Below are 16596 nucleotides of genomic sequence, written 5' to 3'. Positions count from 1 at the left end.
GAAAAATAAATCAGAGCCTTCTCTGGATTCTGAAATATTTAGCTGACTTTTACATCCCGTGTTTGAGAGTCTCTTGGGGTGGGAGCTGAGGTGCTGAGCAGTGACAGGAGGTGATGTTCATCTGGGTATCTCTCAGGGCACCTCCACACAGGGCTGGGCACAGACTCAGGCTGTGGCCATTTTTGTGTTTCAAGTCTGGGAACCACAAGCCAACAGTTCCCTTTATGGAGGCAGATGAAAGCTGTGAGTTTCCCCCAGCCTGGGATTTGGAGGTGCTGATGTGACTGCAAGTCCAGCGCTCACTGTGGTGTGCCTTTGGGAACCCATGTGTCCTGTACTTCCAAGCTGAGTCTGCTGGTTTATCCGTGAGGCACCCTCTGCTCGTCGCCCACGCAGCACTGGAAAGCAAAATAAACTCTCCTCCTGCTTTCTGTGCTGCTGGGTTTACTCCCACTGGAGATAACCAGAGCTGCTGGCAGTAAATTTTGGAGTTTTGAAACTGCCCTGGGGAAGTTATGAGGAGTTATGAAACTGCCCTGGGGAAGCTGCAGCATCTCATGATGGGTATTGCAGACCCGTGGGGGTTCTTGGACAGCCCCAGGCTCCTAGATGAGCTGCATCCCAAGGGAGCTCTGCATCCCTATCTCCCTTGGACTCTCAGCATGGCGCTGTGTGGCCATCACAGCACCGCACAATTTTAAAGGGACATTTTTGTCTCCAAAACCAACTTACACTTCATTCAGCGAGAGTGTCTGGCTCTTGGCATCACCACCAGTGAACCTACCTCTGAGTTCTCCTCCATGCCAGCACCTTCCTGTTTCCATGGGACTTTCTCACTGCTGTGCCTGGACTGGAGACACAGCAGTGCTGCAGGGTAGGCTGTGGCTGGTAAGAGAAGACTGGGAGCTGTGGTGTGTGGTTGTGTGGTTCTCCCCCACCTCTGCTGAGCAGCAGCTCCTCATCAGAGCAAAGGCAGCCAGGACAGAGTTAATCTGCCTCCTGTCCTTGGATGTCCTCTGCACATCGCGGAAGCAGCCTCTCTGAGGAGGAGCTGTGGTGTCTCTGAGAAGCCTGGCAGCTCTTTGAAGCTCCTTAGGGTAAACTTTTTGCCCATGACCCCAAACAAGCATAAGAATTTCACGCTGGGTGCGCTGTGCCTTGTGCTCTTCAGGGAGCCAGATCGGACCTGAGTGTCTCTCCTGTTCATGGCAGAGCGGAGGTGTTGGGTGAAATTCAAACAATAGACTCCCAGGATGTTGAGGAGGTCGTGGTGCACAGGGCAGCTCCCAGAGGTTTCTCACTGCCCTGCTCCTGTGCGCCTGCCTTGAGCAGCGATCAGCCCTGATGGCAAGGGGCAGGGAGGGCGTGCTGCGGGGGGATATTTAGAGGGGTGGTGTGAAAAATGGCACAACTCTTTTAAGCCTGGGCTCCGCAAGTCCTCCAGGACAAATCCCTGCCCTCGGGGTGCAACCGCAGTCGCTCCGTAGCGCACATACAAATGCGTGTTCCAGCTGGGAGCTGCGCAGCCGCTGCCATGCGCTGGCAGTGCATTCCTCAGCCTGCACGCTCCCCAGGTCCCACGCTGCACGGCATCACCTATTTATAACTGCATGCACTGCAGGAGTAGTATTAGACTGATGGCTTCACACAGTCACGCTAAGTGTTGTTCTATTTCTGTGGTTTGCTCTTCACAAGCTGTTGGTCTCCCGGGTGCCAAAACACTCTACATAGCATAGACAAAGACCCCAATTTTTCATTTTTATTAACATTTTCACCAACAGCACCCAGTCCTGGGTATATTTACCAGCTTTTTCCAGGCCACCTGGAGTAATTGCATCTACCACGCCTTCCCAGTCTGATCAATATCCCTGGTAAATAAGATAACCTGTCAGATCTGTTATTGCTGCAGCCAAAGGTACCTTAGCAATGAAATTGTTCTGCTGAAGAAATAAATGCCTCTCACTGAATCTGAGGAATCTGTGACCTTTCATTAGTGACCTGAGTGACTCATCCCTTTTTGTGTGCACACTGCAGCCTCCCACCGTGCCATAAGAGATGCTCCACAAAGTCCCACTACCAGGTGACTGGAGTAATGGGGAGCTGAATCCTGTGGGAGCCTCCTGCTCATGCTGCTTCTCCACCAGCTTTGCACGTGGTCTTCACACCTTGCCTGGGCCTGGGGGCTCTCATGTTATGGCAATGCTGTTTGCCCAGCAGGGACCCTGTCCCACAGTGAAGCCCCTGGCACCCCCAGCCCTTGTCTGCAGCAGCTCCTGCTCTCCCTGACTATGGGAATCTCTGGCACAAAGGCATAAGCCCATGTTCTCAGCACAGGGCAGCCATCCACACTTATTTAGCAATCAGGGCCTCACTGGCCATACGAACACCCCTGACTTGAGTGGGGTAGCATGGTCAGAGCCAGATTTCTGGGTAAAATGAAATAAAGAATTAATCAGAGTTGAGTTCTATGTATTTAGCTGCTGCTGCTAGCAATATTTTCTTCTTGTAGAGTGTTTTGCATGCCAAGAAAAACAGTTCTGCATTTTGGAGGAAGAAAGTGGTTGTACATCTGTGCATCTATACGTGTGCTTGTTATTTCTGCCTGACTGGCTTCCCTGGGTTGTCAGCTCAAAAGTTCTCTGTAACATAACAAATCTTGACTGTGTTTGCAACAAATTCTCAACCAAGAGGGGTTTATTTAATGAAGCAAGAAATGCTGCCAAATTTCCAGGCTTCATCCTGATCCCATTAATGTCAGCAGGAGAATTCGCACCATGTTTGATTTATTGGTTGGGTCTAATATGCGTAAAGGAGTTAAAAATCTGCTTTCAGCTTCATTTTGCAGATAAGATCATTGCTCCACGATGTTGTGACAGAGAGGCTGTGGGAAAAGCAGAGAGTGCAGGTGGAATTCCTCTCACCTGATTTTAGGCACCTTCAAAGTTTGGCAACAGATAGCCAAGGGACGGACGGAAGAACATTCAGCTCATCCTAAACCAGGAGCCCAAAAGAGGCAATGGTTCAGGATGTAACCATGGGACAGCAACTCCAGTGGCACTGCTCCCCTCCTGGTAGCAGCAAATACTTGTGTGTGGCCCTGCCAATGGCTGGCAGAGCTGCTGGAAGAAGGGGGATTATGACAACTCCTCATCTTCTGCCTCCCTTTACCCACTTCTAAACGTGTGCTGTGTCCTCCCCTTCCCGTGCCACAAGTAGGGACCAGGACACACTGGGAGTTGCCCATGCTGGCTGCTCCAGGGACAACTCCACCCCTCTTGTCCCGGGGGATAAAGAGCCCTGGAGAAGTTTTGAGTGATCAACAGTGCCCACACATTTCGAGCAGGTCCTCTGCTCTTTGGGAGGCTCCTTCCTCCCTAGCAGGGAAGGCAGGAATGAGGACTGGAGGAAGTCTGGGGGAAGGAAGGCTGGAGGAAGGAGGGCTTAACGACTGAGGGCTGTTTTGTTGTCCCATCACCAGCTGTGAAGAAGCTCACGTGTCAGTGATTGATCCTTAATTACATACACAGCTAATAAAAGGAAGGAGCTTCACCACACTTCACACAGGGAAATAGTATTGCCTGAGAATCAGGGAGACTGCAAAGCAGGAGATTTAAATAAAAAAAAAAAAAAAAAAAAAAAAAAAGAGAGAGAGAGAAAGAAATCCCACCCTCAGTATCTGAGACATCAAACTAACATGCAGATCCTTACTTGCTTTTGCTGATTTGACAGATGCAGGACACAAAAAAATGAGGAGATTTAAGAATGTACCATCCCTGGGACTCAGAGATGCTTCTGAGGATACAGATCTTTAAATCATCATTAACCATGATGTGAAGGGGCACTGGAGAAGATGAATCTGGGCACAGAGATGCAGAGGGCAAGAGCAGAGTTTGCTGGCACTTCCTACGTAGTGCTCCCTCCCCAGGGTGTGGTGATGCTTTATTTCAATCAATCATGCCAAAAGTGGGTGCAGTGACAGGGTGATGCAGCTCCCATGGGTTGTGGGAGCCAAAGCTGGTTCTGTGGGGAGCTGTAGCATCTTGGATAGGATCCATGTGTGAAGACAGAAGAGCTGGACAGCTTTCAGAGGCATGGGTATTTTTTTCAGAAAAGGAAGAGTTCAGAGCTCTGGAGAAGCCCAGACCTGGAGAGTGTGTGCAAGGAGCAGGGACCAGATCTGATCCTAATGTCCCAAATCTTCCCTACAACAGAGAAAGAAGAATTATTTGTGAATTTAAGCTTTGTCTTTGGGTTTCCTCTGGATGAGATGAGAGCTGGATGTTTCAAGGTTCTGCTGGACCCCTGACTAGTGCTGAGCAGACTCCAGGGACCTGCCTCAGTGCACGCCTGTCCCAGGTCCCTCTCTACAGGCTGTCTGCAGTCTCCCAGCAGCTCCCTGACTGCAGAGCACTGGGAAGCTCATCATCACTTCCTGAACAGGTTGGTTCCTGCTCCAGCCCGCAGGCCAGCTGGTTCCCTAATTCCCATAAAGGTTTAAAAGAAGCCAGACGACTCAAGACTGAAAGCAAAAGGTGTTTATTTGCACTTTAGACATATTAACTGCACTGAAATCCACCTGCACTCTGCACCGCAGCAAAGGTGGGTTCCCACGAGGAGCTGACAGAGACAAACATCAGGCAAAGAGCAAAACAGGTGTCATTGTGGGCGCTACTCCCAGGAAGGGGCCAACCTCTGTGGTTCAGCACTTTCACAGCATGGGCTGATTTTTACTCACAATCCACTTCCTTCAGCCAAGCTGTGAGAGCTGTTGTTGTAAATCATTGTTTCCCTTACGGAACTGAAACATTTGAGCCGTTCATGGTGGGTAACTCCAAGAGTTAAAAACAAAACAGAGCTTGGGAGCATCTGCTTATCCGGATTCAGAGACCCCCCCAACATCCACTGATGACAAACAGACTTCCCTCACCATCGAATCCTGCCTTCAAAAGCCTTCAAACCAGCACTGCTTCTCTTTTTTTTTTGCATGTCTAATTTTCACAAGACACATCTAATGCCCTGGCAAGGCTGGCTGCAAGATGCAAGCATCCACCTGAAGATTTGCAAACTCTCTTGGGATTTGCCTGCTGAAAGCAGCAGTTCAGGCTATCGCAGTTATTCACCTTCCAAAAAACACCTCAACCAACAGCCTCCAAAAACATTAAAATGTCCATTCGCTGGTGTCTGCTATATGCTCTTCCAAAAGACAGTGAGTAACGCTAAAAACCTTTTTACTTCTGCCAAGGAGGTGGGCAGTAGAGGATCCCACAGATCCTGAAACAGCTCAGTCACCCAGAAACAACTAACCCAGGAACTGGCACAGCTTAGTCATTTATTTAAAACCTGATCTTTTAATTAATATTTCCATTTCCAAAGCACCTCCCCCCTGCAAAAATTCACCCTCTCAGCTGTCCTGCAATGCAGGTAGTGTCCTGTCCTTAGGTGAAGGAGGGAATCCTGTTTCATTCCCTCCCCAGGCCCATCCCTCAATCATTGAGAGGCTTGATGAGTGTCCATGAAGGAGGAGAACGTTAACCAGCTCAGACTGCTGCCTTGGAGGCTGGAGAGAAATACTTCAGGGTTGGAGCAAACGTGATGTTCATCTCTTTCCATCTCCAGATGTACTGTAGGCAAAATGGTCAGATGGAGTAGCTTTGCATAAAACCTGGTCCCAGTTTGCTCTCCAGTGCTAACAGTCCTGTCTATCCCTTGTGTGAAATAGGAGGCTATGATGCTGCAGTCACCATCTTGGCAAAAAAGGTGTCAGTGTGGGTGGGTTGCTCCCAGAAAGGGGCCAAGCATAAGCTGAAGTGCATCCTTTGATGGGGGGGAATGGTATTTGGTACCTCAGAGATCATCAGAAGCTTCCTCCTTACAAAGAATGGTGCTCCCCTTTTTCTCATCTGCCTGGCAAGAGGTTTTGCTGCTGAAGGTGGGTTTCAGACACTCTCTGGCTCGTTGTCGGATAGTTGTTATTCGTGACATACAGTCTTTGCTGGCAATCACATAGATTAGAGGGTTGAGGGCACTGTTGAGGCTGGCCAGGCCTCGAGTTACCTGGTAGGAAACGTAGGTGTTCTTCAAAACCTGTGTGCAGTACCCTTGCTGCTGCCAGAGACGAAACAACAAATTGAGGTTTCTGAAGATGTGGTAGGGGAGGAAGCAGATGGAGAAGAGAACCATCACGAGAATCACCAGTCTGATACTTCTTGTCCTGAGCTCGAGGTCCATGGTATTGTTCCTGCAGAGCACAAATACCACATGGCAGTAGCACCCGATGATGATGAGGAATGGGATGATGAAGCCAGTCACACTGACAGCCCAGGTGTATGGCAAGTAAGCGCCCAGGTCCTTGTGCCCCGTCGTGTCATGGCACTTCCTCCCCATGTCATCCGTCTTGCTGAAGGCAAGATCAGGAGCTACCTGTGCAATGACCCATGCCCAGACCAGCATGCTGAGCCACACCGAAGAGGTTGCACCCTGGCACCTGCCCCGTGCCTTCAGCGGGTGCACGATGCCCAGGTAGCGGTGGATGCTGATGCAGGTGAGGAAGCCGATGCTGGCATAGAGGTTGAGGTGGAAGAGGCTGCGGGTGACCTGGCACCATCCCTGCCCGAAGAGCCACAGTCTGCTTTGCCAGTAGTAGCTGACGAGGAAGGGCAGCGTGCTGACGTACAGCAGGTCAGCCAGCCCCAGGTTGCCCACCAGCAGCCTGAGGGGCTGGTGGGTGCCCTGCCGGGGCCCTGTGCACAAGTGCCACAGCCCCAGCCCATTCCCCACCAGCCCCAGTGGGATCACTGTCAGGTACACCGCAGGCAGAAAGCGATGGGCGAAGGCGGCGTCCACAGGGCACAGAGCCCTGCTGCCATTGCCGGGCCACGTGGCAGCAGCCATGAGGTGCTGTAGCAGCCCTGCCCAGGGTGGCAGGCAGTCAAAGTGCTCAGAGGAGCCGGTGCCCACAGCAGGGGTGGCACTGGAAGTGCCGTGCCCTGGCAGCACCTTTTCCTCTGGCACAGTCTGTGGCTGCCCTCACCTCCCTGCTCCTGCTGAACCCAGACTGGGACTTCAGGGTGCTGGGTTTTCCCTCAGAGCTTGGGGAGGATGTGGTGAGGGCTGCCTCAGCAGAGGCCCTGGGTGGCTGGTCGCTTCCGTCACTCCTTTAGCGCCTCCCACCAGCCCTCTTCAGATATTTTGAGCCCCCTGGCTATTTTGGGTGCTGTGTGTCCCTGAAAAAAGCAGGAGACAGGGAGCAGGGAGGTGGGAGAGGGGCTGTGCTGCAGAGGGGGTGGGAGATGTCTGATGAGGGCAGCCAAGGCTTTCAGCCTATTCCTGTTCTGTCTCACTTGGGGTGAGGAGAAACCTCCCAGTTTTCCAGACCAGGAGGCTGGAAGCCTGCACCCCATGATCTGCCCTCACTTCACTCCTGACAGCCTTTCTCCTGGCTCCAACACACAGTAAGAGAGACAGCAGAGTTAAGGCAGACACTGGCAGCATTCTATGGGACTTATGCTGCCATTCCCACTCTGGCAGAGCTGGTGATACTGGCAGTGCCAGCAGACAAAGGTGTGGCAGGCTGCCTGCCCTCAGCATAGGCAGCAGTGAGCCCCACTCCCTCCTGAAGAGCTGCCTGTTCTCTACAGCTGGTCCTGCTGCCTATTTTTATATTCCCTCCCCAAACACAAAAACCCTGCCATGCTTCAAGTGGTTTAGACCTATGGGGGAGGACACATAAGATGGACTGTGACCTTCCTCTCCTGCCTTCCCTGTCAAAGGGGAGGTCACATAGAAGGCACCCAGACACTGTGAAGTTGGGGCAAGAGCTAAAACCAGCGACCCCAAAGCAGACCGCAAGTAAAGGCAGCCTTGACTGCATTGCTGAGCAGCTGCTGCCGCATAAACAGGGCCAGAAATAACTTTTATCTCCAGGCATGAGAGTCTACAGGGCAGCAGTCAGCAGGGAGAAGGTTTACCCTGGCAAGCTGTATGAAAACAGCCTTGAGAAAACAACTTCAGGTAAAGGGCTGGGCTCAGGAAGGGTGAAGGCCACCTGCTTTCCAGGAAGTGAATCAAAGTGGGGGGCTGGGAGGAGGCAGATATCTCAGCTGCCAGTGGGGAGGAGGAGGGGTGAGTCCTGCCGAGTATCACTGCCTGTCCCTCCTTGGGAGCAGCTGAACATCTCCACTGGACCACACTTGAGCTCGGCAGTTCAGGGACAGGCTGGGGAAGCCCAAGACACAGATGGGGTGGTGGTAGCTGCTTTTTGGGAGTATCAGTGTGTTTGTTGACTTCAAATAGTACTTGCTGGAGCAGACAAGTGATGGGAAATGCTGTCTGTTATTTCCTGCCTTTGTAATAAAATCTCAGCGCTACAGGCGTGATAGAGTAGTGAATTGTAGAAGCTGTTTCCATGGGGTGAAGTTATGGCATTTCTAAGGTTTTCAAAGCCTCTGGTGGGTCTGTGCTCCTGGAGTGGCAGCAGCAGAGAAGAGAGTCCATGGGGGTGCAGCCCTCAGGGAAGTGGTTCTCCATCCTGCCCAGCTCCTGCCCCTTCACCTCAGCGCACTTCAGCTGCTCCTGCAGCCTGGGCGTGAGGTGGAACTTGCAGAGGAGCTTTATGGAGGTGTGGAAGGGCAGTGAGAAGAGAGAAGAGGAACAGACTAAGAGTGGTTCCCTTTGTTCCAGAGCATCAACCATTGGGGAAACTGTGGCAGAGACAGCAGCTGAGAAAGGGTCGTGACCTGCTCTCAGCAGTGAAGGCAAAACTTTCCCTCACCCCACAATGAAGGCTTGAAGCTGGGTGCCTCCTGCCACGGGAAGAGAGGAGCAGGGCAGGGCATGGGGAGCACTGCCCATGCCTGGCTGTCACCCCGTGCCCTCCACATCTCCTGTTCTCTCCTGCTGGAGGCATGTGCACAGTGACAGGGCTCCTCTCTCATGCCTGTCTCCTGTGTGGTTAGGTGTTCACTTGGCCCATGGTTTCATTTGCAATAAAGGTGCTACTGCCAGCTCTGCCCACGCATCCCATATCCGATATTGCTGCTGGCAGGGTGAAAACACAGGACCAAGACAGCTCCTGTAAACATAGCCTGAGTGATGGACTTCCAGGAAAAAAAAGGGGCACTGATTTAGTGTATTATTTTTTTTTTAATTGAGCACTGCACTCTTGTGCTCAGTTTCTGAAAATGTTTTTCTTTAATGAGGGGCTCATTCAGCCCTTTTTCAGCCATCTCCATGCATTTAAAAATCATCAGTTATGAGAATGGGAAAAGAAATTCTAATGCACACTGTTTTCCCATGTGGTACCACAGTTTCCCTTCAGCTGCTGCATGTGCTTGCACGGAAATGAGCTGTGATCTGCTGCTCACTGCAGGCTCAGGAGTGTGGCTGGCAAATCCATGCTGTCTGTGTGCAGATGTGGCCTTATGCCTTAAGGATAAGTGTGAATTTTCTTCTGATTTCGAGATTTTTATCTTTACAGGTTACCAAAATCACCTGTGAATGGCAGAGTATTTATCTACTGCCCCATATGAGCAGGCAAAAACAGGACCCTGCGTCAGAGACTGTAATAAATGTGAGCCTCAAATAGCCATGTTTCCAGGGTAGCAGGGCTTTAGAAGGAATGACAAATATTGTGAGACTGGCAATCAAATTGCAAGAGTTGCTTTCCCTGTATTCTTAGGGAAAAATAACTCTGATTTATTTGGAATCATTAATTCATAATTTAGATGTTTTCTGCTTAGTGAATCAGGGAGAAGTGACATTCTGCAGGGGAAAAAAAGAGGAAGAAAATTATAGCAGAGGTGCATTCAGTCATTTGCTTGAGATGAGAATTATAGGTTGCTTCTTAAAAATGACCTTTTGATTTTTACCATCACCCAGAGGTGGCTGGGCAGGATCTGGAGGGGAATGACAGTCCTGGCAACACTCCCTACCACAGCTCACCTGGCCTTGATGGCCAAGTCCTAACATGCTCAAACAACAGGATTTTCAGTACACACAACATGTTTTACCCATGTCAATCACGGAACATGGTGGCTTTAAAGTCTACATGAGCTTTGTGTCACCACTTTTTTTGGTACAGCTGTCACAGAACTAAAGAAGTCAACCAAAGGTGTTTGTTCTGTAATTTGCTCCCTGCCAGAGCTTCACCATATCCCCCATATCAAACAATTAACGATTTATATTCAGGCAAAGCACCAGGGGATCACAGTAAATAATTCTCTTTGTAGGCAATGTTTTGCTGCAGGAGCAGTGAAGTTTGTTTCTTTTCCACCCCTCCACATCCACCCCAAGAAGAGATTGAAAGGCATCCTTGACTTCAGTTTTATTTTCAGCCTTACAGAGTCCAGGGGAGTGAGTGAGCAGCTGCCTTGGCCTTGCTGCCTTTCCTGCTGCTGTGAGGAAGATTTTCCCTGGGCTGGAGAGGAGAGCTTCTTCTGCCATTCAGCCTTTTGCCCCTGCACCTCCAAATCTGCCCTGGTATCATTTGCTCTGAGCTGGGAGAACAGTCAGCTGGTGACATGGTGGCATCATGCTGGGGAAATCCCAGTGCACAGAGAGCAGAGGAGGTGTGGGCCTGGCAGGAGGAGGGATGAGTCACAGGGGATTTTGGGCATTGATTTTTGGAAGGCAGAGAAGATGCATGGCCTGATCTGTGCCTGGGGCTGCAGACCCAGCAGCAGTCCAGCCAGTGCCATGCCCTGCTCTCCTGCACATCCCAGTACTGCATGGAGACCTGGTCACCACTATGGCCAGGGCTGGTCCCATTGGCAGAGCTGATGGAGCTTACAGCAGGGTAAAAGCAAAGGGTTATGATTTAGTCCAGGATATGTTATACTGTGATAACGTGTTCAGTGCTTTGATTCATAATTTTTTTCTTTTTTCTTTTCTTACTTTAAGCAGCCTGAATTGAAATGGTTCCAGGCTGCCCCATCCTGTGCAGAACTTTTCTGTGGCCACCAAGCTGGCTATGAGCAGCAGGGCTGGGCTCACAGTCTTCACAGACAAGCTCCACACCTGGATGAGAACACCTTTATTTTTAGTTCCAGAAATACAGATCTAAAAAGTCCGTATCTCACCTGGACATGTCACCTAAATCGCTGCTCCTTGCAGCTGCCCTCTCTCCTGTGGTGGAACGTTCCCTCTGCACACTTGTACAAGGCCGTTAGAGGGCATTTGGGTTTCATTTTCCATCACCCAGAAGGGTTATTGCTGAGAGAAAGTACAGTCAGAACTGCTGAGCAGCTCTCCCGCGCCGACTCCTTCACAGCTGGAGCACTTCCAGCCCGTCAGGAGGCAGCTTCGACTCATCTCTGCGATTTGTTTTCCTTTTTTCCTGCTTTTCCTTTGGCCTTGGCTCACAGGGAATGTGCTTGGATGGCAAGCGGTATGTCTGGTGCTGCGGAACGGTGTCTCCGGCGTCTGAGCTCCTCACTCACCGAAGCACTGCCAAACCACCAGTGCTTTGGAGAGGAGGAGGCCAGGAGGAGCGGGAAGGCTCGTGTTTGTTCTGGAGGGATGAAGGGAAGGTGAATTAAAGCTGTCATCAGGAGGACCCTGCCCATGCCCAGGAATGAGACTGCTGGGTCACAGGGTGGGTACTGTGGGATGAGTGAGCTCCTGCATGGTGGAGCAGCTCAGCCTGGTACGGCAGTGACCCTGTGGGGTGCAGCCTGATGCGCCTGCTCCCTCCCCAGGGGGGCAGGGCATGAGAGTTCCCTCCAGGGATTTGGGCTTCCAGGTGCTGGATGTGGTCTCTCTTGCAGTCCCTGCAGAGCAGAGCTGCATGATGTGATGGAGGAGCAGCATCAATGATCCAGGAAAGGACGAATTCCTGGCTTCTTGGGTGGGTTCATGCTTGGGGCAGGGTTTCCCCATTTCCCATTTCATTCAGCCTAAGAAACTCAGGAATGCTGCCCAGTAACTGCCTGGGACAGCAGGGTGCATGGAGAAGGCAGGTGCTGGGTGACATGGGGATCTTGTTCTCTCTTTCCAGCCTCCTTTGCAGCCAAAGTCCATCTGTTCTTCTTTAGTTTCCCAATGGAAACATCTTCCACCTTCACCAAAACCACAATGCCATAGGTTTGTGCCAGACTCTTAGCTGGGATGAGGCGTTGACTCCAGGATGAAACCAGCATAGGCACAGCTACAAACGACCTCCTCTTCCCCTCTGGAAAGGCAGAGTGGAGAATGAGCTCACCTGTGCGTTCCAGAGTGCTCCTGAATTCAGACATCCAGAGATACCACAATTCAGGTCTGCACCTGCCATCAGCTGCTTTCCAAGCAAAGTTTCAGGAGATGGTTTATGTGTCTCTGAGACACTGTCAGCTCAAGGCTGAGGAGGGGTGATGGGGTGCCTGCAGTTAAGTGGGGGTCTCGTGGTTCGTGATGACTGGGACTTCCCTTTGTCTGTCCACCCTGCTGCGCAGAGGCACCACCAGTTCCACCCAGCCCTCACTTACCGCCGGGAATGCTGCCGGCAGGGCGGGGCAGGGTCTGACCATGCAGAGCCGCCTCTGGGTCTCCAGTCGGCAGTAGCGGTTCTGGTTGGAGACGCGGGTAGCAAAGCCCACCCCGCAGGTGGCTGAGCAGGCGCTCCACTCCGTGCCCCACTCCTGGCAGGGGTATGGCAGTACTGGGGACACTGCCCTGGGTGCTGAAAGAAAAGAGAGGAGGAGGGAAAGGCTGGTTGAGCCGAATGCTGTGCACATGCCCTGCGGTGCTGCGGGCAAAGCCCTGCATAGCAGAGAACTGTGAGAGAGATGTCTCCTGCTGATGTTTCACAGCCTGGGGTGAAGGGGCCATCCCTAGAGACGTGTGTGGGCATCCCCTCCCTGCAGGTGTCTTGCATCTTACCTGCCCTGACATCCCGCAGGAGGTGCTGGTCCTGGGCTTCACAGATCCACTCAGGGCAGCACTTCCCTGGGATCTCCATGCGCCGTGGGTAGGGGCAGTCTGGGGTGGGCAGCCGCACATCCTCCTGGCAGAGTGGTATGCAGGTGAAACCCCCGTCCAGGCAACGGCACTGGAGTTTGCAGCTGGGCTGGAAAACTTCTCCATCTCGATAGACCCGGCCGTTCACCTCACAGCCCTCCTCGTCATCTTCAACTGCAAGTGGCAGAGGGGGAGCCCATTAGGGACAGAGTGATAGAGATGAGGATGGCAGTGGGGACTGACGGGGTAACTACTATGGGACTGGCACAAAGGGACTAAAGTGGGGGGGGGGAGGGAGGGCACACAAGGGACTGAGAGGTATGTGAGGCAGCATGGGTGTGCAGCAGCATGTTCATCACACAACCTCCTCCCCTTCCCTACCTTCCCTCCTCATCTCTCTGTTTTTCCAATGGAACAGCTCACTAGCTGGTGAGAAACGCCCTGTACTTTGGCTCTGACCCTGCCTTCAGGGTTTCCAGGCTAACATGTTTCTCTGAGATTTCTCTGCAGGACCCCCAGGCTCCAGCCCTGACTGGGTGACAGCAGCATCCCTAGAACACCCATGTCCATCCTCACTCAAACCGCCCTGAATCCTCTGTCAGAAAACAGCATGAGAGCTGACAGCAGCTGCAGCACATCCCGATGGCCAAGCTGTGTGTGTGTATCTTCCCCAGAAAAGCAGCTTTCCTAGTCTTAATACTTCCCTGACAGTGCTGTGGATTGCCTGTAGCCAGCTGAGGCTCTGACTGGAAGTGGACTGTGAGGGCACCCCCAGGGGAATGGGGGTCCCTGTGCTCACAGTTGCAGGTGGCTCCTGTCCCTGCAGATGCTGTGCTGTAGTCACAGATGAGGCCCTGACTCTGGTCACAGACGTGGAGGAAGTCACAGGGCTCTCCCAGGCGCCGGGCACAGATCTTGCAGCAACCACAGCCATCCAGGACCAGGGGGGACCCACGGGGGCAGTGGGGTGGCACCCAGGGGCAGTAGCATGGTCTTCGGCACAGCTGAGCACACACCTGCAGAGGCAAAGACATCACTGATTCCATACAGGTTGGTTTTGGCTAACAGTGAAAGCCCTGAACATCCAGGTAACCTCTCAATCACAAGGGCATATTTTTGGTGTAGGAAGGCTCTGCAAATCCATGGGAATGCAGTAAAGCAGCCTGGAAAGCTACTGTTCCCTTTGAAGGGCACCTATGGACAACCTGGGAGAATCAAGGATGCCCAGCACTCTTCAGGACTGGGTCTTAAATGTAGCACTGCTCTGAATACATAGGAGGAGGATGGAGCCACGACGTGAACATCCCATGCAGTAGTGGTTATTTAATGAGGCCAGCAGCCCCAGGAAGCCCAGTGGGAGGAGGAAAAGCAGCCCACCCCCATGCCTGCCCCTATGGCAGTGGGTTGTGTCCAGCTGGAGATGGAGCTTTGCAAGGACTGAATTCACCTAGCCTGATGAAGCCTCAGCACCTCTCTCCAAACAGTCTTAACAGCTTTCATTCATGCCAAGAAGCAGGACATTGCATTGGCAGTGGGGATCTGAAGCCAGGCAGACCTCACTGTGTTCCTTGCTGGTCCAGCTGCATCCTCTGCCTGTCCCTGGCTGCAGCATCCTCACCTGGCCTGGCCCACTGGGCAAGAAGCCTGGAGACAGGCACGTTTTTGTGAACTAGGAGCTATATTTTCCCTCCTGGCTAGACTGAGTAATCACTTTGGCAAGCCTGTGCACTGCAGTCCTTTGCCTGCTCAGCCAATTGTCTGCAAGGGATGTGCCCACAGGAGTTCACCTGGGCAGGCAGGTGTTTATACCATCGGCTCATCCTGCTTGCACAACCACCCTGGCGCAAACAGCTTGTACAGGCAGCACTTGTGCTCCTGTCATGTCATATCTGACAGGGCTGTTGCATGTAAATCAGAAGCCAAGTGAGCTGGCTCTGCAGTTTGGAAGTGAAGTCTTTGCCAGGACTGGCCCGACAGTGCATATGAGCCCCCTGGCAGCTCCAAGGCCCCTTGGCAGCCCTCCTGCTCAGCACCATCCACATGCTGCTGGATGCACAGCCAGCACGTGCAGTGCAGCAAACACGCAACCAAACCATTCATCCCTGCTCTGGTCCAGGTGTGTCTGCTGAGCCTGCCAAGGGAGCAATGGGTTCAGCCAGACTGTGTGGAGTTTAGATACCATTTTCCTTTCTCTTCCAGTTTCTCCCAGTGGCATCAGGTCTGACATGACCAGTCAGACAGCAAAGGTGTGCTATCTATTCCCCATTTGCAGCAGTTCAGATCTTTTTTATGGGGCTGTAGAAGTGTCAGTGCCAGTAATTGGAGATAAAATATATCCAAATGGGCAGGGTGATCTGGGTCTTATTCTAGTTCTATCAACGAGCAGCATTATTAATGTGGCAGAAACCAGAGAGAAACTTCTGGCAGAAATCAAGGGACTGTCTGTGGTGGCCAGGATTGCGCTGGCAGCATGAGGGGCTTTGGCGATACTTGCAAGCACCTGGGGCAAGAATCTTTTCCCTGTCACAGCTTACCAAGGGAGCCAAGGGTATTATTCATTTTTCAGGAGGTTGCTATTACAAATCAATGTTTTAGAAAGATTAGCCAAGCCATTAATCCATTTCCCTCTGCTCCTTGTAATTTACTTGTCTTTAGGTGACAATGTGGCTCCTATCAGAGATCTGAGCTTTCTGGGAAAGGAGTCAAATAGGCACGACGTTGGAACAACATCCCTGCTCCCAGAAGGTCTGTCTGGGGATTCAAGCAGCAGTTCTAATTAACTTGGAGCAGAGATGCCCCAAATTTTTCAACATTCCTGTTCTCTGCACAGGCAAATATTTTCACAGAGAGTCCAAGAGAAAAAAAACAACAACCCAAATCCTGTCAAAGGCATTGGCTTGGCATGAGCATCCTGAGAAGCAGGGAGAGCTGAGTAATGCCAGGGCTTCTTGGCCCCTGCCTCGGGAGGCTGGGTGGGGATGGAGGAGGCTGCAGGAGCCACTACTGCCGAGCTGCTGCTCGCTGGCTCACAGGGACTGTACATAACACAGCCCAGAGAGCCCAGGGACAGTGAGCAAACAGCACATTGCTGTCATTCCTGCATGCTCCAGGGACTCCCACAGCAGAGCTTTTGGCCCATGAATGTTCAGACCCTGCTGTTTAATCTCAAATATCTCTCCCAAGCATAGCTCTGCCCCCGTGGGACTGCACCGACACAGCCTGGCTGCTGGCCGGTCTTAGCCAAGAGGCTCGTGGTGACACCCCAGTCCTCCCTGCATCTCACTGTGCAAGAACCGGGTGCTCCACGAGTAAGGCTAAAGCTGTCCCAGTGACCCAATCTCCCTTACCTTGGAGAGGATGCAGAGGAGGGAGAGGAAGAGGAGCTGCTTCTCCAGCTGGAGCCTCATGCTGCTCTCCCCTCTGCCACTTCAGCACATCACCCCCCAGGCACTTTGGAGGCAGCGGCGTGTTCGCAGGTTTTAAAGCCCAGAGTAGGTCCTGCTGGTGTTTATACTCTCCCTGCTCTGATGTCACTCACAGGCTCCAATATAAACATGAATAAGTTTGGACAAGCCTCAAATTTTTTTTTTCATTCTTTTTTTTTCCAGCCCACATTCCAGCTGCCATTTCCACTCTCCTCAAGGTGAGAATGTGCTGTCCAAGGAG

General features: G+C 52.1%; 2 protein-coding genes across 2 annotated transcripts; both read right to left on the bottom strand.

Moving 5' to 3' along the window:
• Window positions 1-4540: 4540 nt before the first annotated feature.
• On the bottom strand, window positions 4541-7094 carry LOC139680338 (P2Y purinoceptor 1-like). Its single transcript, XM_071572869.1, has one exon. It carries the CDS (start codon window positions 6889-6891, stop codon window positions 5845-5847), a length of 1047 nt encoding a protein of 348 aa, XP_071428970.1. The 5' UTR covers window positions 6892-7094; the 3' UTR covers window positions 4541-5844.
• Window positions 7095-9747: 2653 nt separating this feature from the next.
• On the bottom strand, window positions 9748-16366 carry CCN5 (cellular communication network factor 5). The gene is made up of 5 exons (XM_071572755.1): window positions 16278-16366; window positions 13730-13946; window positions 12853-13104; window positions 12459-12652; window positions 9748-12166 (listed from the first exon to the last, which is right to left on the bottom strand). The coding sequence occupies exons 1-5, from the start codon at window positions 16335-16337 to the stop codon at window positions 12143-12145; spliced, it is 747 nt and encodes a 248-aa protein (XP_071428856.1). The 5' UTR covers window positions 16338-16366; the 3' UTR covers window positions 9748-12142.
• Between the last annotated feature and the right edge of the window lie 230 nt (window positions 16367-16596).

This window comes from Pithys albifrons, chromosome 18 (genome assembly GCF_047495875.1).
Source record: "Pithys albifrons albifrons isolate INPA30051 chromosome 18, PitAlb_v1, whole genome shotgun sequence".
Classification (NCBI taxonomy): domain Eukaryota; kingdom Metazoa; phylum Chordata; class Aves; order Passeriformes; family Thamnophilidae; genus Pithys; species Pithys albifrons.
This window is presented reverse-complemented; position numbering and strand designations above follow the sequence as displayed.